Here is a 25,524-nt window from a genome sequence, read left to right on the forward strand (position 1 = left end):
TTCCTCCAAGCTCCATTGATCGAACCCTGCTGGAGCTGAAGGATTGCTCTCTCCCTTGCACTAAGTAGCTTCAATTTATACCAGGCAGAGCCAAGATGCCACAATCATCCATCCTTTCTGTAATTGACAGCAATTTCTTAAACAAGAAATAAATGTGTGTCCTTCAGCCATTCATGCTTTGGTTCAGGTAAAAGGGGAATGAAATGTGTCTGGAAAAGGGTGTGGAGCTTGAGGAAGGCCCCGGCGTGGTTACCGCTGCTTCTGGCTGTCCACCTGGGCTTTCCTCACCGCTGCCGGTTGCTTTTAAGCTGTTGATTTAGAGAACGTAGTCAAAATTTCTTAGTGACTAAGTATCCTTTATTGGCAGTGCTGGATGCACGGGGGATCCTTCCACCAAACGTGCATGTTTAAGGTAGCTAATAATTCCATATTTATACAATGAAATAATGATTATTCAACTAATATCTATACATATTCATTATCTAATCCCGCCTACCCTCAATTCATATGTTAATTAGCCTATCAGTCCTTCGCGCTTGTGCAAATTCTTCCAAGAATTGTGGGCAGGGGTCTCCGAGACGTGGGCAGTGGTCTCTAGGAGGAAGGCCGTAGGTCTTCCTCATGGTGTACTTTTCACCTCTTGCTTGTTATGTGATGGTCTTGCACATTTGCAGTGTTCTTATCAGTCTGAGGTAATTTATGCCCTTGCTGGCCATCTGCTTTTCTTGCTTAATTGTTTCTTTTACCCTTATCTGTCCTCACCTGCTGGAGTGTTCTGCTAAAGTTTTAACATAGAAGGTCAGCAGATAGGCGGATGTCTAACAAAGGATAACAGAACAGACACCAAAGGTCGATGAGTAACATATGGCAGTACATGATATCTACAGTTGTTACAGTGGTTAACAAACATTATAATGGTTATTCTTTAATTCTATTCTAAAGTTAGTTCACACTGCATCACTGTTTTAACCTGGTTTTGGGCAAAAGCTGAGGAAAAAGCTACCACTTCACTGGCCTGGAGCCTCTGCCACCGCCTCTCCTCAGGCCACGCGTCCAGGGTGGCGAAGGTCAGGCTTTAGAGGCCCTTCTACTGCTGGGGTGAGGGGGGTGAGGGGGTCTGGGGGTGATGCTCCCCCCCACACCCCAGCAAACCCAGTGGCACCGTCGGGGCTTCAGGGGATCCGAGGGAAGGTCAAAGGTTAGTTTGGGAGCCCGGGGTCGGAGGTGGGGGGTCAAGGGGCAGGTGAGGGCCGCGCTGTAACATCTGCCCCTCAAGCTCCCTGGTGACGCCCGCCGCCCCCATAATGCACCATGAGCGGGCGAGCCCCGCGCCGCCACCCAATCAGAAGAGGCAACGGCTATGATTGACAGGAGGAGGGGGCCTCGGCATTGTCCCACGGAACAAGGGATTCAGCTAATAGGACCGGGGGATGGATGCCGGCAGGGGCGTGCTGGCCAGTGGGAGAGAAGGGAGGGTCGCGCCGCTCGGCGAGCTCGGCCAATGGCGGGCGTAGGGGCGGGCTTTTGGAGTGCGGCCAATGGCAAGCTTCGTGGGCGGGGCAGAGCGGCGGAGTGGCCCAATGGGCGGCGGGCGCGGCGCGCCTGCGCAGCGGGCGCTGGGGAGGGCAGTGCGGCGCCGCTGGCCGGAGGCGGAGGGGAGCGATGGAGCAGGGATACGGCGGTAGGTGCAGGCGGCCCCGGGGCGGCGCTGGGGCCGGAATTTCCCCTCCCCGGGGCGGCGGGTCGCTTCTTCCGCTGCCTCAGCGGCGGCTCCCCATAACGGTGGGGGGTCAGTCCCTGCGGGAGGCGTTGTGCTCGCCTCCCGTGAGGGGGCGCCGACGCTGATTGGCCGAGCGCCGCGTCGCTCCGCAGTTGGGCGCCGCCGATTGGTGGGCGAGTGTTATTGAGGGGGGGGGGGGGGGCTGTTCCCTTCTCAGCCCCCCGGCCGCTGCGGGGGCGGAAATGGAGCCGGTCCCATTTCTGAAGACGACACAAAATGGCGGCCGCGCGGCCACGCCCCCTGCCGCGTGCGCCTCCCTTCCACCCCCCACCCCCCCCCTCCGCTTACGACCCCCCCCCCCCACCGGGCGCCCTGTTCCTTCTCCGGGGAGGCCCCTGCAGGGCCGCTTGATGAAGGGGGTCCCCGGTGGGGGCAGCTGGGGCGTGTCCTCAGGCCCACGCCGGGCATCGGCTGAGCGCCGCCCCCCCCCCACCGCGGGGCACCGTCTTCACCCCGGGCGGAGCTGAACCCCCCCCCCTCCCCCCCGTTACCCCCGGAGGGAGCCCCAGCGGGTGGCTCAGCAGCGGGGGCCCGATCCTAGCATCTGTCACAGCCACACAACGAGCCGTGGCGGCCCTGTGTCGTGGTTCCCCCCCCCCCCCCGTTTCCCTCCTCGAGCCCCCCAGCTGTGCCTGCACCCCCTGAGGTGCTTCCCCTCCTCACAAGAAGGCGTCAAAGGAAGGGGAAGGTGTCAGGAGAGCCCCCCCCGAATGTCCCCCCCTCACAAGAAGGTGTCAAACAAAGGGTAGGACGGCAGGTGAGGCCCCCCCCGAAATGTCTCCTCCTCACAAGGCATCAAACGAAGGGTAGGGCAGCCGGTGAGAGCCCCCCGAAATGTCCCTTCCTCATAAGAAGGTGTCAAATGAAGGGTAAGGCGGCAGGAGAGCCCCCCAGAATGTCCCCTCCTCATGAGAAGGCATCAAACGAAGGGTAGGGCAGCTGGTGAGAGCCCCCCGAAATGTCCCTTCCTCATAAGAAGGTGACAAACAAAGGGTAGGGCGGCAGGCGAGAGCCCCCCGGAATGCTGACGAGACTCAGAACAGCAGGGAAAGGCTGTTAACGGCGTTAAGCTTTGTCTGCTGGCGTGGGGGAGCGATTTGTGAGGGGAAAAACCCACCTTCCTTCATCAAAGCGCGGAACAGCCTTGAGCTGATCAGCCTCGCCGCGCTCTCCCAGCTTCTGCTGGGGTTTGTTATCCCTTTAACTCCTGAAACGAGGCTTGTGGAAGTGGGAATGGAAAGAAAGTCCCCCGGTCAAAGTTGGATCGATGCATATCGGTTTAAAACTCTCTGGATGAAGTTGATTCAGCTGTGAGGTGGTGGCATGTGGGTAAATAAATGCTCCCAGATCGGAGCCCGGAGCATCCCGACAGCCTGGATCCACCCGGAGCATCCCGACAGCCTGGATCCCCTCCCTGTCGTGCCCCTTCGGAGCTCTCCATCCTCTTCCCACCTTGAGTTCATGCTTCTCTTAATGTTCACCTTCAGGAACACCACGGTCCCACGAGGGCGGTTTTTACTTTTGCTATTGAAAACGCTTCCTTGGGTTTCATAACAGAATAACGACTGCGGCGGGATTTTATAAATAATACAGCAGCAGTGCCGTTTCTCCACGTGTTTAATCAACCCCACAGGTCACCTTTTATGCAATGATCGTTTGTAATTCACCCGGGCGTCGTGTTGATACAGACCTGTTGACAAGTTGCTCTTTCCAGGTTCCTCCTGTCTCCACTTTCAGCTTGGTGGAGACCTGATGCCCGGCATCTCTTTCATCGTGCTTTTAAATGCTTTTTAAGTGCTTTACCTGTTCTTTGGGCATAAAAATGAGGTGAGAAACATTGACAGGATTAAAAAAAAACCAAAACACCTCAAATCTGTGTTGAATCATGCTCTACGAGTGCCAGTTTCTCTCTGCCAACACCTGAGCGAGTCTGGATAAACAGCTCGGAAGAGTTTAGGCAGTTAAAAGTTACTCCTGAGAAAGATTTCGTTGGCTTTGTGGAGTTAATGAGCTGCTTAAATCTTCCCTTTGCCTTGCAGAACTATTAATAGATTAAAACCCCCGAGTGCTTTGCAGTTTTGTTGTGGACTTTTACCATTACATGGTAGAAAAATGAATGAGTTCTTGTATATTTGGGGGTTTATAAATAAACCTCAGGTGTAGTCGGCTCATAACCAGCCCCTTCATTTTTAATTCTCTGCGCGTTGAGGATCGTACGGTTCCACATGAGTGGGTTTTAGAGGAGAGCACCCTTCACAGCCAAGCCTTGTGTGGAGCATGTGATATATAGGTTTAATTTAAATACTTGGGTTGCTTTGATTCCAGCAGAAGACTTTATTCTCCCCAGATAAAGTCCTTTGTTGAAATCAGCGGGAGAAGCTTGGGCCTCCCTGCTTTCAGAAGGAATTGTCTCCTGGGCTCCGGCTTTTTTTCTGCTGGTGTTTAAACTTCTCAGCACTTCGCACAGACTAAACAAAGCAGATCTCTGGAGGTTGCTTCCTCAGCTCCAGAGTCGTGCTCGCCTCGTACATGTGTGCAGAGAAAAACGATCCCCAAGCTTTTCCCCCAGCTCAGGGAGCGCCGTCCTGGGAGTCAGCCGGGAGTCAGGACGCGTTGTGCACTTAGCTCGGTAAAATCCACTACTTGCTCCGTTCCAAGTTGGTTTTTTTTTTCCTTGCTCTGCATGTTACTTTGTGTTTATTATCCCAGAAGGCGGCGATGATTTGTTCCGCTGCGTTTTTCTCTCTGGGGATGTTTATGGATGTGCTGTGCTGCTGCAGAACTGACGTATGCAACCTCTGCTCCTTGGTAGAGTCATTCGTACCCAAGTCTTTCATCTAGTGGGTTTTCTGACGTAATATTTTGTTTCAAAATTAGATGTTGAACTCCAGTTACCGCATTCTGAAATTGTACTGAAAGCTTTAGGTCTTGAATTAACCCAGATTTCTTCATTCCTTGAAAGAATACGATCGTAGTGGTAACAGTGGTCATTGTGGCCAGTCAGACAGCCAACATGTATGCACATAACGTAAAGGCAGGGAGATTTATCCTATAGAATCTGGAGGTACGAAGAGGTGGGACACTGGCTGAAAGACGCTGTGTTTTGGGCTGAGCAGCCTGCGTTTTCCTCAAGGTTTTTTTGCCTCCTGAATTAAAGTCCCCAAGATTTTCTCAAAGGTGGCTTAAAAATCGAAGGAGAGGAGCTCGCTTTTGATCAGACCAGTCTGTGTGCGGTCGAAAGCGTGAGGGCTGCTGCTATTTTTGGTGTTCCCCGGGTGAGAGACTGAGCAACCTGCCCAGAAAAAAGCTTCCCTGCTCTGGCTTCCCTTTCTCTTCCCAATTTTCTCCGGCTACGAGCGTGCCTGGAGGCAGGCATCGAGCTGGGATGATGCCTGTGACAACTGGGGGCTCGGTGTCACTTGGTGTCACTTGAAAGAATCAGGGGTGCTCAGCAGTTTGTTTGCAAGAGGTGACTTAATGTGCTGGAGGAGGGAGCGTGAAAATTGAGCTTTTTTAAAAAAAAATAATCGGTTTTAAAGTCAGGCTTTGGGGTCAGAGGTTTGTCCTGAATTTCCATGCTCTGTCTTGATCTGATCCTCTCCACGAGCCCCACCAGCAGCTGGAAAACCTCATCCTGGCGCTGTCCTGCTCCTGCTGGAAAGCGAAGTTGGACGGGGAATGACTGGACCTAAAAACACCCGTGGTGGGAAAGGAAATTACTCGGTAGTAAAGCTCCGACTTGAGAAGGTGTTCACGTGTTGCAGTTCCTGTTTTGTTGGTGCTGTGGTTTCTACAGGAGTTCAAAAATACAGCGGTGACTGTTTTACCCATCATTTCTTGAGGTTTTGTGAGCCTAAAGGTGATTGCCCACCAAAAAAATCCAAGTCGTTAAGAGGGAGAGGTGTTCTACCATCCTTGGTGGGTGTTAGGTTTGTGCGGGGAGCCAGGGGCAGCAGGAGAAAAATTGTAAAATGAGGGGCTGTTTTGCCAATTTAGGGGTTGTCACCAAAAAAGAAAAGTTTTTGGAAAACTGGGGGCTGCCTGCAAAAAAATAAAAGCTTTGCAAAATTGAGGGCTGCCCCCAGAAAATAGAAAAGCTTTGTGAAACTGGCGGCTGCTGCCCGAAATAGAAAAGCTTTGCAAAATTGGGGCTCTCTCCAAAAGTATAAAAGTTTGCAAATGGGGGGCCACTGCCAAAAATAGAAAAGTTTGGCAAAATTGGGGGCCACCTCCAGAAAATGCAAACCTTTTTTTTTGGAACGTGGGGCTACCACCAAAGAGAGAGAAACTTGGCAAAATCGGAGTCTGCCTCCAAAAGGAGAAAAGTTTGGCAAAATTGGGGGCCTCTATCCAAAAATATATAAACGCTTTGTGAAATCGGGGGCTGCTGCTAAAAATACAAAAGCTTTGCAAAATTGGAGGCTTATCTCAAGAAAATGGAGAGGGTTTATGAAATGGAGGGTGGCTGCTAAAAAAAAAACCAAACAACCAAACTTTGCAAAATTGGGGCTGCCTCCAAAATCGGGAAAGTCTGGCAAAATCAGGAGCCACCTCCCCAAAAGTTTTTGCAGGATCGGTGTCTGGCTCTCCAAAACAAATTTTTCAAACTTGGGGGCCCAATTCAGAACATATAAAAGCTTTGTGAAATTGGGGGCCACCTCCAAAAATGTCAAAAAGGTTGGAGGGGGATGAGGTTGCTAAAGGGAAGGGAAGCTGCCGGGGGGGAGGCAAGGCCAGAACAAAAAATGGGGAAAAATTTGGGGTAATACAGTGGGTATCGAAATAATTCGGATCCATAGGAAGGTGGGTATCAGCAGTTCTGCATGTGGACCAACTTATTTTTTCCCATCAGAATAAGAAGTGCGGATTCAAAAAATGTTTTTCCACGGAGAAGTGACAAAAAAGACGCTAGGAGATGCTCCCAGTAAAACACCCAGCGTGGTGCTTTTGATTTCAAGATTTAATTTAGATAATCTCAGGGTTCTGTTGCAGCACAGAGCTTATTTATCAAATGCCCTTTGAGCAGATGAAGGTGTTTGCTGAGCTCGCTGTGGGCCTTTTGGGGGTTGCTGTGATGCCAGTGATGCTGATTTACCCCACCCCCACCCCCCCCAGAAACTTGGGAAAAGGTTTAAAATGGAGAGATGATTTATTTTGGTGAGGAAGACCCCTTGCTGCTGTGACGTGAAAGAGCTGGTGGAGTCACAGCGGGAGCACTTGCGTGTCGTGGCCCTTTGCTTCGTCTTCCACCCGGGCAAGCCCTTCATCCTGCTGCTGTTTTGGGAGAGACCAGACCGAAGCTGCCTCGTTAGCACAAAATTGCAATTAGTGCTCGAAAGGGGAGGGACCTCCATTTATTCGATTGGCTTTTATCGTAGCAGTACTCATCTCGTAATACGTTCGCGGATAGCCAATATTCCCTGCGAAAAAGGATGCTGCTGCAGGCATAAAACAATCGAAATGTCCGTCCTTGATGACGGTTTGCTTCTTTAAATGATTTATCCTGCCATTTTCTCCTACGTAAACATAGTTTTGCACCATCCTTATGTCAAGCCCCTCTTCAAACTGATCTCTTTCAAAACACGCCGTCATTTTTTTTAATTCTCAGTGTTTCGGTACATCTTGTTGACCTTCAGATTGCTGAAACGATTGGAAAGAAAGCATCAGGCAAGCTTCAGGTGTGTTTCCCCAACAGTAAAAAGCAGAAGTGCAGCTGTAATTAAAGACTTCATGGTTTTTAGAAGCGATTAAGGGAAGAAACAAACCCCTGTGATAAGAGCAGAGGTGATCTTTCTAACAGCTCCCTTCTTTTTCTTGCAGGTTATGGCACCTGGAATACTGGGGCCACCAACACTCAAGGTGAGTTTTGTGTATATAAAAAAAAATAAAAATGTAGGGAATTGCAATTTGAGAATATAACTTATTTGTATTTCTTTCTAGCCAGAGTTGTACAATATAGAAACAGTTTTTTCAGCCTTTCTTCTCCTTTTATCTGTTTGAGGGAATTTCTCCTTGTTTTTCTGTAAAGTTGCCTCCGGGACAGCGTGAGACGCTGTGATTCCCAGCGTTCCCTACTGGAGGAACTGGTCCCAGTCTGGTGTATGGTTAATCCTGTGCTTTGCTTTATCACCTGGCGTTTATGAGCGCTGCAAAACAGAGCGTGGCTGGGGTATTCTCTGACCTCCTGCCCAGCTTGAACAAGAGCAGCAGCAGCGAGATGCTCCTGAAAGGGATGGGTTTAGCGGACGTCGGTGCTTTTGCTGCCGTTTTACTGCTTCTTGACAGGTTTTCAAGCACAAATATTTGAAAGTGTTTGAAAAAAACGTATTAAAAAAAGGACATATTAGCCATTTCATTTGAATAATGAGCTACTGGAAGTCCCAGCTGCTTGCTTTCCCATTCTGTGCAAAAGCGTCTGTCATTTTTACCCAGCAAGTAGACTGAATGACATATATTGCATCTCCAAAGCTTTTTGAGCTGAAACACCTTTTTTTTTTTTTTTTTTTTTTTTTTTTTTCTGTCCTGTTCAGGTACATACGCGACGAATGCAACGAGTTGGCAAGGTAGGTGCTGAACGACCTCGCTTGTCCCCGGGGGCTGGGGTGCCCTGCTCAGTCCCTCGAGCCGGCTGCGGAGCTAATCTCCGGCTCGTGCGCTGTCTCCGCTTGGAAGTCAGCATCATGGATGCGATGCCATGCTTTGAAACCGCTCCTCCTCAATAATTAATTTCTTTATCGTTACTTTGTGCCTGTGATTGCAGCTTTTTCCTCTTGCCAAGGCAGCAGCTTTGTCCTGAGGACTGGTGGCCATCTGTTCCTTAAAGCAGAAAAATGAGCTCGAGGATGAGAAAAGTTGATTTCTTTTGTGTCCCCTCCTCTCGTTTGACCTGGGACAGCCGGATGTGTGCATTAATAGATTGATTTTACCGAGTTTATATCATTTTCCCCTCAAAACCCAAGCTTTGTGCTTGTAATTCTGGCAGCTTGATGGTGCACGGGCGCAGTTCTCTGTGCGAGCCGGCGCTTCCTCAGTAAAACAGGATTTGCTTTCGCTAATGAACTTGGCAGCTCTGAGCAATTAGTTAATTGGCCTCTGTTTGGATCCTGTGGCTCTTGTAAGCTAGTCTTAACACATTCCCAAGCAAAAGACTGAAATTGTTGTTGAAAATATTATTTCGTTGGCCTTCACAGTATAAAACTGAACGCTGCGTGTCAGGCTGTGGATTCAAACCTCCCAGCTCAAGTCGTAGCTGAAGATGAGGATTTTTTATTTTTTTTCCTGTTATTCCCCTTTTTTTATAAAGCCTGAGCACTCCTGTCGAGGACTCGCGCCCCGTCGCACTGAGCATTGTGCTGGCGCAGAGCATAAAAGCTGTTCCTGCTCTGGAGAAATTATAATCTGAATAAAAACACAAGTCACAGGCACGTGGTGGATCCCTCACTCCACATCTTGGGATCACTTGAAGCATCCAGTAGTTTCAGGGTCCGGATCCCTTGCTCCACATCTTGGGATCGCTTGAAGCATCCACCAGCTTCAGGGTGCGGATCCCTCACTCCGCATCTTGGGATCGCTTGAAGCATCCAGCAGCTTCAGGGAACAGATCCTTTGCTCCGCATCTTGAGATCACTTGAAGCCTCCACCAGCTTCAGGGTCCAGATCCCTCTCTCCACATCTTGGGATCGCTCAAAGCATCCACCAGCTTCAGGGTGCGGATCCCTTGCTCCACATCTTGGGATCGCTTGAAGCCTCCAGCAGCTTCAGGGAGTGGATCCCTCGCTCCGCATCTTGGGATCGCTTGAAGCCTCCACCAGCTTCAGGGTGCGGATCCCTCGCTCCGCATCTTGGGATCGCTTGAAGCCTCCAGCAGCTTCAGGGAATGGATCCCTTGCTCCACATCTTGGGATCGCTTAAAGCATCCAGCAGCTTCAGGGTCCGGATTGCTCTCTCCACATCTTGGGATCTCCTGAAGCATCCAGCAGCTTCAGGAGCGCAGCCGCAGCACGTTGGGTTTTTCCACCCCACCGTGGTATCTTGCAACAGATACTCACTCTTTGAATACAACTGGCTGCTTTGATTTTTCTGATTAATTCGGTTAGGCGCCGTCCTTTTTTGGTGGATATATGCCGATGTGCCCGGCAGCGCCTCTGGTTTGGCTTTTCTCGTGGTGTTTTGGAGGACCGTGTGACATCGGTGGCTCAGGGTCCTGTTCAGAAATCGCAAATAAAACCAGCAGCGCTGCGTGTTGGCAGTTAAAAGCACACAAAGGAGGAAGGTTCTTAACGCTTGTAGGGCTGGGGAACGAGAATCTTTGAGGTTTCTTGCTTTAGGAAACCAAATTTCTTTTAAAGGAAGTAAAACCCTGCTGCAGCCTTGCCTGGTAGGGTCCGTTCACATCTCAACTCCTCCAGCTACCCGTGTCTTTATAAAAACTGTATTAACTGCAATTTTATTTTCCTTTCCTGCCAGGCTACGAAGGCTATGACTACTACAACACCCAAACCACCGCCGCTAATACAGCGGCCACGTACAACTATGCCGCGGCTGCTGCCACCTCCAGCAGCTGGGAAACACCCAAAACTTCAGATCTGGGCATGAACACCGATGTCAGCACCGCCATGCCCGTCGCCTCCTACGGTGCCGAGACTTCGGCCAACGAGAACTCGGATTCCATCATCGCCAAAATCAACCAGCGTTTGGATATGCTATCGAAGGAGGGCAGCGGCGGGACAGGGGAGGGGATGGAAGACCAGGATAGGTGACTGTTCCACTTCTTACTGATTTTCTGTAGTAAAAAAATAGCTTTTTAAAATTATTTTTTATTATTGTTATCATCATAATTATAATCATTATTGTTATCATAATCATTATCATCATAATTATCATATTAATTATCTTCAATAAATTAATTTTTATTTTCAATTAATAATAAAATAAATTCTTATTATTTATTATTATTTAATTTTGATAAATACAATTTTGATTTTAAAAAATAAGTAATATAATATAAAATAAATTTAATTTAATCACTGTGACTTCAGATGAAGCTGTGGTGATGGCATAGGCGCGATCCAGCATTTGCTTCTTGGAAAAAAAACACCCTTAAAACGCTTTTTTTTTTACCTGCCCTGACACGTGTGTGTGCAGACGTGTGTAAATATTGGATACGTATATATGAACCTCAAACAGATCAAACTTGATGTGCATACCAAGCATTAAAAGCGACTTCCATTGTCAATTCAGTTCCTAGATTTTGCAGGAGGATTTTTACTTAATAGTTTTTAGGTTTCTTAAAGTACTTTTTTTCCTCTCTGTCCCTTTTTCCTTGTGGCTGCCCAGTAATTAATTTTTTTTTTTTTTTCCTCCCGCTGGGTTAAATTATGCCAGTCTGGAGAGCTGTTTCACATCGGGGTGTGTTTTGCTGCTGAAATAACAATTCAGATGTTGGCAAGTGTTACTGAATAAATGAAGTTTGGGGTTGGTTTTTTTTATCATTTGATGCTCGCTGCTGCGGTCGGGCGAGACACTGAGGGGTTTCTCTGCGTTAATTCATGGCCGGAGGCGCAGCTGGAGGGTGAGGCAGCTTCAACCTGGGAAGCTTTGGGGATCTGCTTTTCAGCTGGCAAAACATCCAGAGCGGTTTAACGCAATTGAGTTAGTACTGTTAGGATCTCTCTGAAGGATTTCTGTCCAGATACTCGTGCAGAATACCGCAATTCTTTGATATTTATTTATTTTCCCCGAGAATAAAGAAAAAGCGATCTGGGTGCAGAAAAGTGATCAGGATGCAGGGTTTAAAAATATTTTTATTCTGGTTGTCTGGCCAGAAACACTTGGATTGTGATAAAAATGGATGCAAATGCCTGTGTGATGTGTGGAAAATTTATTCTGGCTGCTGACTGTTGTCTCCTCCTGTGCAGCTCTTTCAGATTCGAGTCTTTCGAATCGTATGACTCGAGGTCTTCGATGAACGACCGCGACATGTACCGCTCCAGCTACGATTACGGAGATGTTGGAACCGATCGGAACGATTCCTTTGGGAGCCAGTTCGACAGCCGCAGGGATCAGTCTCGCAACCGAGGAAACAACTACGGCCTGATCCGCGGACGGGGTCAAAACCGCGTTCAAAACCGAGGGCGCCTCAACGCTTTCAACCGCGCCGACCACTTCATGCCCTCCTCCAGCTCCGAGCGCCTCTCGGCTCGTTGGAATGAGTTGAACTACATGGGTGGGCGTGGGATGGGGGGTGCTGGATCCAACAGGCTCCCTTCCCTCTTTTCCCAAGCCCTCATTCCTGACTACGGCGATTATGGCGACTACGGCGATTACGGCGATTACGGCGACTACGGCGACTATGGGGATTACGGCGATTACGGCGACTATGGCGACTATGGTGACTACGGAGACTATGACTATGGCATGATGGGGATGTCGGGCATGGGAATGGGACGGTATGGGAATATGCCATATGGAATGGGGAGGCAACGAAACAGAGACAGGATGGGTACGGTGCCCTGGCACATGAACGCGCTCATGGTAAGTAATCGCTGTCAGTTTTTGTCGCGACGGAGGGAAGACACAGTCACTCAATATGAGTGATCAGCAGACTTAGTTTATTGTGTCTTACAGTTACCTTTTATGCCTTGTTATAATTAGCTCATACATATTACAAAAGTTAAGTCATTATTGGTTAGTTGCCTAAATACCAAGCCCGCCCCAAGTTTCTCTTCTGTAGTTATCTGTTCCCACCTGCAACATTCTTTTCCCACCGCAATCTTCCTGATATTGTGTAACTTTTGCTTTACTTCAGATAAGCTGAGAGCGATGTGCATTTTTGTCCAGCCAGCTGGACTATGTCTATGTGACCTTTTTCAGCTAGCCAGTTATCCACAAGTTTTTTTCTTGTCGGGATCGCTTTTTTTTTTGCCTGGGTGGGTAGGCTTCACCGTTAGAGCAGAGGCCTTTGGAGAAGCACAAGCCTTTAATTCACGCTTCTTCCACGATGGAATAATTTAAATCCTCCTGGATAGAGCAGAGTGACACCAAGCTTGTGTTTACCCATTTCCATGGAAAATCGAGCCTCTGGATACTTGTCCTCTCCCGAATCTTCTCTCCGGGGCACCAACTTTTTGGCTGTGCAAATCCCTTTATAGCCAAAAATACGTCTGTAGGGTCACAGGAATTTAAACTTCTTTAGGAGATGGAGCAGATGGGTGGAATACTTGGATTTTTCACCTTTTTTCGGTGTGTCGAATTGATTGATAAAAATGATTTCTTCCCGCTTTAGCCCAAGAGAAGAGGTTTCCGAAACCGTTCAGGTGGGCGATCGGACGGTGAGGGAGGGGGCCGCAAGCGAAAACAGTCACAAAGTGGAGATGAGCCAGACAGCAAGCAGGCAAAGACCGACAGCGAAGGAGACGACACCGAGAACGGTGCGAGCCTGTCTTCACCCGCTAGTACCGGCTCCTTTCCCTTGATTTTAAGCATTTTATCTTTCAGCTGACTGCGAGTTGTTCCGTTTCAGAGCTGTTGTCTTTTTTTTCAGCCATTAGCGTTGTTAGAGTACTCCTGCAAGTGCACAGGGTTTATGATCTGTGTGTTTGGGTGGCCTGGGACAAAATTTAATGCCCCAAAATACTTGTGCAAGTGCACAGGCTTTATGATCTGTATATTTGGTGGCCTGGGACAAATTTTAATGTCCGAGAATACTCCTGCAAGTGCACAGGCTTTGTGATCTGTGTGTTTGGGTGGCCTGGGGCATATTTTAATGCCCGAGAATATTTGTGCAAGTGCACAGGCCTGTGGTTTTGGGTGGCCTGGGACAAAACTGAATGCCCAAGGCGTGTGTTGTGAAAGTAAGGACTGAGTTTGCCACAGAAACTGAGGGGCAAAGAGAAACCACGGAGCTGTTTGCGAGCTTCTCTGCAGTCCTGAGCCGTTTGGTGGTTTATTAGGGGCCCTAAGTGGGAGAAAAGACCCCCCCACCCCCATCCCCCAACACCAGCTAAATGATATTTCTTTTGTGCAGCAGATGAGGGCGAAGGAGAGGAAAAATCAGGAGATGAAGCTGACAAAGGTGTAAGTAACCCTTTGGGTTTTTAATCAGTCTTTGTGGCAAATGTGGGACTATTCAAGCACTCCAGCAGTTTCTTCTGCTCTTTTGACTTTGATGAGGGTCAAATTATTTAAAATCGCCCAACAACAGCATTTTGAGCCCATATATTGTGAAATTGTTTGCTCCTCATAATTTCCCTGTGCCCTTCAGCCAGGATTACTGGCTGATTTGCTTGCACCCAGGTGCCTGGAAAGCACTTGTAGTGGAAAGGTTCGGATCCTGTGCTTGTGCTTCTGCTTCTGGCGAGGCTCGTTAGGGCTAAATTCCAATTAGTGGTTGGTTTGCCAGGTTGCATGGGGGTCATTGGCATTGATTTTACTCAGGACTGTGCGTAACCTGCAGTACTGTTCCTCGGCACGGCGACTCAGCGAGGAATTCTGGTTTTGAGAAGTGATACTTAGCGGTGACACCCAACCTGGTATATGAAAAATTTTGTAACGATTTTGTAAACGCTTATAAAAATAATAATTTTATGCCCAGATTACAGACCTTTTGCTTGCCGTGTGACCTGGCTGGGTGGGTTGTGAAACTTCCAAATCACGATAAATAACAGCAGCGTCTTTTTTTATGTTTCTCTTTTCCAGGAGAATGGGAACTGGTGTGGTTTGGCAGAGGAAGGTGGGATGTTACACCCCGCCACGCTGTCCTCCTGGACTAATCCTGCCCTGAATCCATCGGCTTCACCCCGGGGTGCTACTGAGACCTTGAGTTTTTAAATCAAAAGCTGCTGCTGTGTCCTGTTCCCCAGCCCAGGGCTCTGGCATCTGTCATGGTGCAGAAGTGCTGCCCTGGTTCCAGGGGGGGGTGCCAAAACATTTTTTTTGGTTCTTCTGGGCTTCTTGGCGTAGGCACTTGCCACTGTTGGCTGCCCTGCTGCGAGGACAAGCAGGGCAGAGCAAAAATACCATCAACTAAATCGTTTTTTGGGGAGTCACTGAAGCTAAACCCTGGTTTGTTTGGATTTTTTGCATATAGATGGGAATCTCTCAAGGCAAGGTATGTTGGAGCACTAATTTCAAAAGCACATGGTCTGAAGTAGCTGAAACCACTCCAGCTGGCTTTAGGTTGGAATTTTCCATCAAGGCACCTCAACCCCAAGCACATTGTGCCTTCTGCGTTCAGTGACTTGGGGGAAAACCACGTGTTGGACTTTTGTTGCCGCTTGTCGGTTTTTTTCAGGATTGCAGCTGAGATGTAGCTGGTTGTTAAAATTCCCATTTAAGCTTCCCGCTATGTCTGGGTCTGGTCTCCCAACTTCTTCACCTGAAAACATTGTGGGTGGGTGATCTAGTACCCGAGTCCTGTGAGGCTGATAGGTCTCTGACTTGGAGCTTTCCACCCCAAACCACTGCAGAGCTTAGCTCGGCTGAATCTTCAGTTCTTTTTTGCTTCCCCAGTAATTACCAAGGAATTTTTGGGAAGGTGATATGAGGTATCTTACCTAAAACCATCCCAGGGAAGCAGAGCTGCTACTCAAGCACTGCAGTGCACAGCATCTCCGCTGGCTTTGGTTGCTGAACTTCAAGTAATGTTTTCAGGCTTGTGAAAAAGAGATGAATGGGGGGGAAAAATGAGGATTTAGGGAGGAAGTAGCAGCTCCTCCCAAGGAAGGGAGATGGAGGGGTGTCTTTGCCGTATTGTGGACTTCTTCCGCTAATGGCACATCCCGTCACTGCCTGTGAAGACTTTAAGTTGCTGTGGGAAGTTCAGGGAGCCAGAGGGGACGAGGGTTTAGGTTTCACAATAACAGCTGGAGGCCTTGGAAAGAGGCTGCCGCTTCCCTGCGGTCAGAAGCTGGTTTGGGAGAGGGAGAGCTTCCCGAGACCACAGGCTGTGACTTCCCAAAGCTGGGAGTCAAGAGGAGATGGAGGGACTTGGGCCCCCAAAATACCTCAACCAGCAAAGTGGGGTGGCTGTGAGTGTGGTCATTCTAATTTATTCCCCCCGTTTAGCATCTGGAGATGGCTGTGAGGATGATGATGAGGAGGTGAAAAAGAAGAGGGAGAAGCAGCGAAGAAGAGATCGGATGCGTGATCGTGCTATGGACAGGTAAGAAGAGCAATTTTATTTTAAGTGAAATAGTTTTAATACGAATTTATTGGAGTAAGCCTTCCCAAAGTTCCGTGGCGGGGTTTGCTATTACTTACGATGTAGATAAATCGAAAGGAGAATCGAATTAAAATTAAACTGGAATGATTTACCCGGAGACTAAAGACTTAAAAGGGTGAGGGAGACCCTCCCGTTGAGCATGGATTTGAGGACCCCCTCACTTTCTAAACTCTTGCCAGAGCTTGGGTGCAGCTGGAATCAGTTCTAGTCTCAGCTTGGACCAGTTTGGATCTAAAGAGCGACCAAGGCTTACTCACAATTTAGGGTCGATCACAAGATATGCGCAGCACTTAAGCTGGGACTATTTTTGACATTTACAAAGTGAATTGGTAGGATTTACTTAAATTACAAAAAGTGGTTTAACTACAGGTTTGAAATGGTGATATGACTTAGGAGGTGCCTAAATCGGTTCACGCTCATGCGCAGATGGGCACAAAGGAGTAGATGTATAGAGATACACGTAGATAAATGTACAGAAGTTCAAAGTTCCCCTCAAATTCCCTGAATTTATCACGTGGAACGCCCTTGCCTTTCTCCCTGGGCAGCGCTGAGCCTGGAGGAGGGGAATATCAACCCAGGCTCTTCCATCGGCTTTTCGGCTGCGATCCTCCTGACTTGGCAGCTCAGGATGGTCGCATCCTGCTCAGTGCTGATCAAAGCCCAGGAGAGCTCGAGGCGCCTCGCTTAGGGCTGCACTTTATAGGGTCGGAGGTGACTGGCTTTAATCAGCAGGAGGTTTCTGTCCTGGCCGCAGTCCTGAGTCAGTAATTCCTGGAATTTTCGGGATTCCAGTAGGTGCTGCTGGGATTCAGATAAGAAATGTTTTAAGGCTGTTGGAGGATGTTAACGATGCAGATAAGGAACGGTTCTGGTAGGGTTGGTGCCATTTCCCACCTCAGCTGTGGAAGAGGTGCTGGTACCATCAAGGGACGTTTAACCCCCCAGCTCGTTACCCTAATGAGGATTCCTGAGATCCTGGAGTGGCCAGGGGATGGAGTGAGATGCACCCCCACAACATGGGAGAAATCTAGAGTGTTTTGGGGCTCTGCATTCTGATTTCATCGGGTTTGGGGGAAGGGTGTCCCCCTCTTTGTGTGTTTTATGACTGGTTTAAGATGAGAAGCACACTGTGGGTTTTAATACGTTGATGAGTGTACTTCCAAGTTCAGAAGGGTGTTTTCAGTGGCTCTGTTTGCAGCCTCGCTGTTAAAATAAAACAATAAATGATCTAAAAAGAGACTAATCGGCGAAGGCGGCACCAGTGATTCTGTATCTCAGGGTTTTTTTCCACACTGGGGAGAGGATCTTGGTCTCAAAGATGGGCGATTCACTACCTGCCCTATGAATTCTTCCAGTCGCTTTTGAACTCACGCGGGGTTTTAGCGTAAGGTTTTATGGAGAAGTAGGTGCTGCTCAATCTGCGCGGGCTCCATGGCGGTTACAAAGTTCTGAGACAGAGGAAAACGGTGCAGGGTGGCATCTGGAAAAACTTGAGGGATAGAAAGAAAACTGAAGAGGTCTCCTCTTGATGTTCTTGTGAAGCTGAGCTCATTCCTCATTTGCCGTACGGCTCTGTTTTTGAATTTTTGTTTGCTCTGTTTAGAATCCAGTTTGCCTGTTCCGTCTGCAAGTTCCGCAGTTTTGAGGAAGAGGAGATCCAGAAACACCTCCAGAGCAAGTTCCACAAAGAGACCTTGCGATACATCGGTACCAAACTCCCGGATAAAACCGTCGAGTTCCTGCAGGTAGGAGGGGTTGCCTTGGTGTTAGCTCAACCCATCCTTGCGTCCACGCTGGGCTTTCCGGGCTGAATTTGGGATTTTTAGGCTTAAATGGAGAGTGAAAGAGGCTGAAAATTCATCCACACGCGGCCCCCTGTTTGGTGAGCTCAAATCACTGCTCGTTAACACATTGCCCAATGGCATCGGTTTGCGTGCCGTGCTTTGTCACGGCTTTTCATCTTCGGAGGGAAAGTTAATTGTATTTGAATTTGAACGAAAAGATCAGAAATTAATATTCCAGAGACTGTTCTCCGTCTATACATCTAGAGCTGAGGAAGGTGAGAGAACGACAGAGCGTTCTATTTTCTGGATGATCACTGTTTGCGATTTGGGGGCATTTTTCAAGGATTTGGGGTTTCCTGTGAGGAATCAGATGGTGATTTGGGAGCGAGGTTCTGTTTGTCTCCGGTTTGGATCTTTCCGTCTCTTGCTCCGGTAGAAACGAGGGGAGGCAGGGAGAGGAAAACACCCACCTGGTCTAGTTAATTCACTGACTGCCGCCTTCCTTGCGGGAGAATTCATTTCCCTTTTGAGCTACTGGATCGTCTCAATGCGTTGCGTGGCAGACAGCGAGTTTTGTCCTCTCCCCTTCTAGGAATACATTGTCAACAGGAATAAGAAAATCGAGAAGCGACGCCAGGAGCTGACGGAGAAAGAGGGCACGAAACAGAAGCCGGATCCTTTCAAGGGTGAGTGTCTGTTCTGCGTCCCCGGACCGAGTGAGTGTACAAGAAAACACAAATATTCCTTCCAGGGAGAGACAGCAGCACAGATGTGGAGGATTCGGGTAACTCAGCCTCAGGTTCTGGGTGGTTTTTTGCCAGCTTTGTGAAATAAATAGTCTCGGTTGCCACGGGGGAGTGGCAGTCCTTGCTATGGTTTCTCAAGCAGCAGATTCATGAGGCTCACACAATGTCAGAGGGATTAAAATTAGGGAAACGGGGGGGAAAACTCCCAGGAATTGTTGATTATTTTTTTTTTTTTTTGTGGCCGTTTGGTTAATCTGGCTGGATCCTGCATTCGATTTTAATGTTAAAAGTGGCAAAGTTGATCTCTTGTGGCAACAAGAGTGATGGGGGGGGGAAAATGCGCTTGGCTCCATCGCCGTGCGCATCCCCAATACACTTCTCAACACGCAGCCCCGTCTGTACCGGCAGCGGCGTGGAGTTTAGTTTAAGCCACACATTGGCTATAAAGTCTCGCAGTGAGCTGAAGCAGAGAGGAGGAAGGAACCCAGAGGTGGGGGAAGCAGAATCTGTTCCTTCTGCGTTTATTTAAATAGATTTTTGGAGCGGCAGGCTGGTTTCAGGAGGAAAACAGCCCTGGGTAAGCTGACCACTGTGTATCCCTGGCTCTCTTCCTCCTGCGCTTGGGTACCGCATCAGTACCGTCTGGGTTAGAGCAGAGTAACTCTCCTCCCTGTCTTAGAGCAATGTATGTGATTTTATTTTATTTGTGTGTGTGTGTGTGTGTCCCTGGAAGCAGAAGCTGGAAGGAATATGGGTGCAGAATTAGCGTCTTGGCCGTGATACCCGAGGTTGTTAAGAGGGGGTGGAAAGGCGCCCGTGGCATTCACCAGATCCAAAAACTTGGGTTTGGATTTTCGGCTGACGTCTGGTTGTCGCTGTAGGTATTGGGCAGGAACATTTCTTCAAGAAGATCGAGGCGGCTCACTGCATGGCCTGCGACATGCTGATTCCTGCGCAGAACCACCTCCTCCAGAGGCACCTGCGATCTGCCGATCACAACAGAAACCGCAGGGTGAGACCCCCCTCGCTTCCCTTCGCCTCCAAACCGGAGCCTTTCACCTCTCTCTGGGCGAGGAGGGGGGTCAGTCCGGGCACTCAGGGTTTATTTGTGGCTTCTAAAAACCTTCTCGTACTGTCTCCGATTGCACCGCGAGGCAAAGCCACCGGCGGGGGAGCTGTGAGGGGTGGTGGGGTGCTTGTGGCAGCGTTCTGCAGGGTCTGCCCTTCCGTAGGGGGGCACGAGCAGGTGGGAAATGGGGAGATGAGGAGGAAAAAATGATATTAAAAAGGGAAATCTGGCCTTTGGTTTTCGCTGGGGGTTTAGCAGGGTACGTTGTCCAGGTGGACTGCGTAAATGTGCAGGCTAAATGTTGCCTCTTCTTAAATTCCGGGTGCTTGTTAGAAATTAAAATGAAAAATTGCCTCTGGGGGTGCTTGGGGAATTCATACATGAGACCTAATCAATGCCTAAATTAGCCCAGGCTGGGGAGGGGCTTTGGATGTTGCAGATGGGAGACGGGGTGAGCTCTGGTCAGCACTGCACATCCCTCAAGATGGGCTTTGTCTCCTGTCTTGAGGAGTTTGACCTGAACATCGCTGATCTGGGGACATCTGGGGGGATGTTCCAGCTGTTGGCGCTGAAATGCATCTTTCTCCGGGGCTTGTGTTAGCAGAAGAGAGGCGGGTGCTCCCTTGCATCTGCTTGTTGTGATGTTTTCTGGGATTTGAGACAGGGCTGGAGGAGGAGGCCAGAACACAAAATTCTTGAGCCAAGCTCCGTGTTAGACCTCTTCCTGCTCTGAACTGAGCCCTGCGTCGGCTTCCCTTGCAGATGGCTGCAGAGCAGTTCAAGAAAACCAGCTTACACGTCGCCAAGAGCGTCCTGAATAACAAACACATCGTAAAGATGCTGGAAAAATACCTCAAGGTGAGTGAAGGAGAGAGGTGGCAACTTGTGCCGAGTTCCCGGAGCGGCACGGAGCCAGGTCTCGCTGGGTGCTGCGTGTCGGTGACGGGACGCTGCGCTGCGTACGATGGGCAGAAGCGTAGGTGCCACTCTGCTGCCTTTTTATCTCTAAATCTTGGGTCTGGTTTCTTTTCTCTGTAGGCGGTTTACCACTTCTGCTGTGGGTTTTTGGTTTTGTTTTTTTATTATTATTATTTTTTCATTCCTTTAACTTGCAAACTGTACCTACTGTCATTTCCAGGCGTGTGTAGATCAATTACGAAACCGTCCAAAACGGGAACGTTAATTAAAGAAACAAAAATAGCAAAAGGAGAGCTCCAGTTCCCCCGGCCACCCCTCGAGCTGTGGTCTTGGGGGGGACACTGGGTTCCCCCCCAGTGCAGGGAAGCGAGCGCGTGGGTCGGGAAGCCACCGCTTGAGTTCCACCAGGATTGAATCTGCCGTGGCCAGCTCGTGGCCCACCCATTAGCCCTGCACGGGGGAGGGGAATTATTTTTACCCTGTCTAAAGAGCCGGGCTCTGCGGCGCTCCTGGCAGCTCGACCAAGTGACGGAGCACCCCGCCGGGGGGGGTGCATCCCATTCCCGTGAGCTGAAACACCCTCCTTAGCATCCCCACCCCCACCCCACCCCTCCTTTTGGTCCTCCTCTTCCCTTGGGAAGTGGCAGAGAACACCCCAGCCGATCTTCAGAGCCGAGATGGAGCACGAGGAGAGGGCAGGGTAGGGTTGGCTTAAGCCCCAAAACCAGCGTTCGGAATGACAGAAAGAAGCCCGGAAGGCAAGCGCAGACTTCAGAGCGCAGGGGGGAAGCGGCTCCATGCGGGAACGCCACGGAGCGAGCCGCGGGGCCGGAGGCGGCGCGGGTGTAACGGGCCAGGTCCGCATCCGAGAGAGAGAGAGATTGAGAGAGAGAGAGAGAGGAGAGGTCGCTACCTCCTCCGCCAAGCGAAGATGAAAAGAAGCGCTTGTGGCTACTTGCTTGTTCCCTGGGAATCCGGGAACAGCCCAGGATCCGGCAGGAGAACCCCTTGTTTGCAAACCTGGCAGACAAGGGCAGGCAGATGCCCACACACACACCCCCCGCCATGGGGGAGCAGATGTTTTTTGTTTTTTTTTTTCCCCTTGTCCCACCAGCGTCGTGGTTTTATTGTTTTGGGCTAAACCTGGACTGAGCGAGCTGCGGTCATGCCCAGTCTCTGCTAAAAAATTTTTTTTAAAAAAATATAAAAATCTAAAAATCAAATCAAACTGTGACTCCAACCTCTGGGTCCAGTGAAAAGAGACTTTGAGCTGAGAGTTTGTCGGCGTAGGATCCCCTTAACCCGGCCTCTCATACACGTTGACCAGGAGGGTGAGATAAAAACCCTGCGGTACCCCACAGGAGAAAGAGAGAGAGAGAGTGCCCTTGGGGGCAGAGAGGTGCAAACCTCCGGGATCTCTCAGAGAAATTAAAAAAAAATAATTAAAAAAACCAAAACAAAACAAAAAAACAAACAAAAAACCCAAACCCCAAAAGACCGGAACCACTCAAGTGCAACTCCGTCTACCCCTGCCAGGGTCCGCAGGCGCGTCCACATCTCCTCATGATCAACGGTATCAAAGGCTGCCGGCAGATCTAAATGAATCAGCACGGGCACCTGACCTTTGTCCATCGGCAGGAGGAGATCTTCGGCTCCATCCCAGCACGGTCTCCGTATCATTCCCAGGTGCAAAACCAGACTGAAAAGGGGTGGAGGAAAATCTGAGGATTCCAGGTAATGCCAAGAGCCACCTCGCCGTAAAACGTTCTCGGCAAACCTTCCCCCAGAAAGGAAGGCCGGAGACGCAGGGCGATAATTAATCAAGCCTTGGCCGCATCAAGAGATGATTTCTTGACCATCGGCCTAACGATTCCTCCTCGGAGGGATGGCGGGACACCTCGCCCTTCCCAAGGGAAGCCGTGACAGTCTCCACCACGAGTGGACTTCACATCCCCCGGTAGATTTTACCGGCGATAACGGACACTGGGGTCCAGATCGCGAGGTAGAGCCCCGATATTTTTAATCTCCCCGTGACCTCCGTAGGGTTAAGAACGATCCTCATCGTTCTGGATGAGGCCAGGAGCCGGAGAAGATGAACGTTGAGGTTTCTCCTCCAACCTGCATGGATCTTCTCGCGTGGAGGCAGCCAACCTGGTCTGAATCTCTGATCGAGGCAGATATTAACCCCAGGATGAGGGGAGGGGGTGGAAAAAAAGGAGGAAAGGGCCAGAGAATTTTTTTTTTTTTTATTTTTTTTTTTTGCAAAAACTTAAAACCTCTCTCTCCTTCCGCCACACAGTCGATCAGATTTCAGGCGAGGTTTCTGCCATCGTCGGCATGCCGCCCTCCCTCCTTCCCTTCCCGTTTGAGACCTGCGAGGGGGGGGGGGGGGGGGGGGGGGGGAGAACAAAAAAACGAAAAAAAAAAACAACTTAAGGGAATTTTAAAAGCGCAGTTTCTCCTCGGATTGCAGCACCGGGTGTGTGTGGGGCATCTCCTCCCTGGCAAGGTCAAGGTTGTAGGGCTGCAACCACCCTTACTTTGACCCTCCAAGCGCTCGCCCCGCACCTTCCTCCCTCGCCAAAGGCAAGCAGAGCCCCCCGCGAGCGAGGGGGAGCGGTGCTGGGATCCACCGTCGGCCTGAACGAAGGTAATCAGGTGAAAAACCTATCAATTAAAAAAAAAAAACCAAACAAACCAAAAGAAAAACAGACTAAAAACCCCCGAATCCAGAGGGTCTTGGTGTCCCCAAGAGACCCCTCGTGGTAGGATGTAGGAGGGAGAGAGCCGCCAGGTTCCGACCGCAGCTGGATTCCTCCATCTCCCGAGAAAAAATAAAAATCAAACCTAAAAGGCGAGATGAAAACGTGGAAGCGGCGCCGCTCTTCCCAGGGATGGAAGGGGGATCTGGCGGCTCGAAAGCAGGGCCGGAAGGTTGAGGAATTCCTTTTGGATTTTAAAACGTCTCGGATTAATCCCAAATTCCTCCCGGGTGAGGAGCAGAGCCAGTAAATTCCGGCGCGCTTTGATGGCAGCACCGACACGTAGGGTCCGGCGCGGCGCCCGCGATGCCGCGCATGAGCTTTGCCAGCTTTTCCTGGTTCTTTCCACTCCTTCCAGGTGTGGGATCTTTTTCCCGGGGTTCTTCTCTCACTGCAAATCCTTTGGGATTTTCCACGATGGATTATTATATATATTTTTTTTTTTTTAGGCCACCATTTTAAAACCATCTGGCGCCAAGCCGCTATTTCGGTTTTGCCAAAAAACGAAAAAAAAACAACCAAACCCAGCACCTCTCCCGCGTTTTCCCGGTGGAGATTCCCTTTGCCGCAGCTTGATGACTCTTTGTGTGTCTTTCCCCCCCCCCCCCCCCCCCCCCCCCCAGGGAGAAGATCCCTTCACGGATGAAATCACCGATCAGGACGTGGATGAAGCTTTGGAAGGTGGGGACGGCGCTGGGGAAGGAGCGACCGAAACCGCCGCGGCCGAGGTGGCCCAGGAAGGGGAAGGAGGAATGGCGGAAGCTACGGAAGCGGCAGTAGCTTCCAAAGAGTTTTCCAAACCTGAGGAATTTCTGAAAAATCTGGGGGAGCAAGATCAGCCCCCCAAACCACTGCTGATGCCCCCCTTCCTGCAAGACGACGAGCTGGAAGCGGAGGAGGCGCCGGCAGAAGCGTCGGCGGAAGCAACATTGGAAGCACCTGCGACGGCTGAAGCAGCGGCGGCACCTTCGGAAGCCACCGAAGAACCGTCTGTGGCTCCTGAAAATCCCCAGGAACCAGTGGGTTCCCCCCAAAATGAGACTGAGGGTTGGGCTGGCAGAGAGGAGGAGGAGAGGAGCGAGGAGGAGAAGGAGCCGCTGCCAGCAGCTGCGGAGCCGCAACCGGAATAACTGTGAATATTTGCGTGAAGGTGATGATATCATCCACGATTTTTTTGATTGTCTCCTCCTTTTTTGGAGCGCCCTGCCCAAACGTGTAGCCAGTTTGGGGGTTAATTCCCAGCCGCTTCGTTAAGGAGCCGCCCCAGTGCTTAATTCCTCTTAAGATCCATTGCGCTTCGTTTCTGCAAAATTTAATTTTTTTTCTTTTTCTTTTAGGATGAAGAGCACAGGAGTTGGATGTTCCCCAAGAAACCCTCCAGCTGCAGCTCCGCCTGGGTTTTTTTGGGTTTTTGGGGTTTTTTTGGGGTGGGGGTGGGGGGTGGGAAGTTTTAGAAAGAAAAAGGCAAAAAACACCAAAAAAAACCCCAAACCAACCAAAACTAAACAAAAAAAGCTGAGGTTTGGAAGAATTAATAAAAGCATCGATTCAATCCCAGCAGCTCTTTGCATCCACGATGCGGTGATAAGGCCGGTGAGCGCCTCAGCCCCCCTCACCCCCCCAATCCTCTGTTTAGCGAAATTTTTTATTTGCTAATTCCCCCCAAAAATGGAAAATTTTCCTGTTGGTGAATGCATAAATTCTCATTGTCACCTTCCATTTGACTCTGTAATTAGGTTTTTTGGTTGTTTTTTGGGTTTTTTTTTTTTTTCCTTGAAGCAGCAGCTTGATTCTCTGGAAATCTTGTTTGCGCCGGGGTTCGCGCTGGATGAATAAAAGTGTTTCTCTTCAAAAAAACCAAAAAAAGCGTTTTCCCACAGAATTTGCAGCTTGCGGCAGCATCTTCCAGCTCCGAACCCCTTCCCTAAAGGATTCACGGGGGGTGGGGGGGTGGAAATTGTAATGATTTGGTGTTTGCTGGGATGCGGAGGGAAATTGTTGGTTTTTTTAATCAAAAAATGCAGGTTTTTTCGACAAAAAAATCCCTTCCCCCCCGGGCACATTTCTAGGCCAAAAAACGGAATTTTTATAAACGCACCCCCCAGTGGTGCTAATGTGTCCCCCTAATTGCAGCTGCCCCCCCAGTGCTGCACGGGGGTGCACCAAGCTCAGCCCCAATGGGTGCATCGCCCCGGGGTGCTGAGTGGTGCTTTGCACCCCCAGGGACAACCCCCCTTCCCCCCT

At 49.8% G+C, this 25,524-nt stretch overlaps 1 protein-coding gene across 5 annotated transcripts; it reads left to right on the forward strand.

Annotated features, from left to right (window-relative positions):
* Window positions 1-1,570: 1,570 nt before the first annotated feature.
* AKAP8 (A-kinase anchoring protein 8) lies at window positions 1,571-25,157 on the forward strand. Of its 5 annotated transcripts, none has more exons than XR_013931765.1 (14): window positions 1,571-1,681; window positions 7,601-7,639; window positions 8,311-8,343; window positions 10,247-10,535; window positions 11,698-12,313; window positions 13,065-13,209; window positions 13,806-13,853; window positions 15,845-15,941; window positions 17,605-17,746; window positions 18,378-18,471; window positions 19,413-19,543; window positions 20,363-20,458; window positions 22,055-22,252; window positions 23,904-24,041. XR_013931765.1 is itself a non-coding variant. In XM_080409978.1 (14 exons), the coding sequence occupies exons 1-13, from the start codon at window positions 1,663-1,665 to the stop codon at window positions 24,408-24,410; spliced, it is 2,256 nt and encodes a 751-aa protein (XP_080266104.1). In that variant the 5' UTR covers window positions 1,572-1,662; the 3' UTR covers window positions 24,411-24,430; window positions 24,618-25,157. The 5 variants fall into 5 exon arrangements, 3 of the variants coding, with proteins under 3 accessions (XP_080266106.1, XP_080266104.1, XP_080266105.1); XR_013931766.1 differs by lacking the exon at window positions 23,904-24,041 and adding an exon at window positions 22,992-23,848; XM_080409978.1 differs by lacking the exon at window positions 22,055-22,252 and adding an exon at window positions 24,618-25,157 and having other exon boundaries at window positions 1,572-1,681; window positions 23,904-24,430.
* Window positions 25,158-25,524: the final 367 nt, after the last annotated feature.

This window comes from Falco punctatus, assembly GCF_963210335.1.
Source record: "Falco punctatus genome assembly, chromosome: 13".
Lineage (NCBI taxonomy): Eukaryota > Metazoa > Chordata > Aves > Falconiformes > Falconidae > Falco > Falco punctatus.

Excerpts from the sequence above, each read along its gene's own strand:
- AKAP8 (XM_080409978.1), top strand. Across the intron at positions 7,640-8,310 it reads TGGGGCCACCAACACTCAAG|GTACATACGCGACGAATGCA; the intron begins GTGAGTTTTGTG and ends TGTCCTGTTCAG. Across the intron at positions 12,314-13,064 it reads GGCACATGAACGCGCTCATG|CCCAAGAGAAGAGGTTTCCG; the intron begins GTAAGTAATCGC and ends TTCCCGCTTTAG.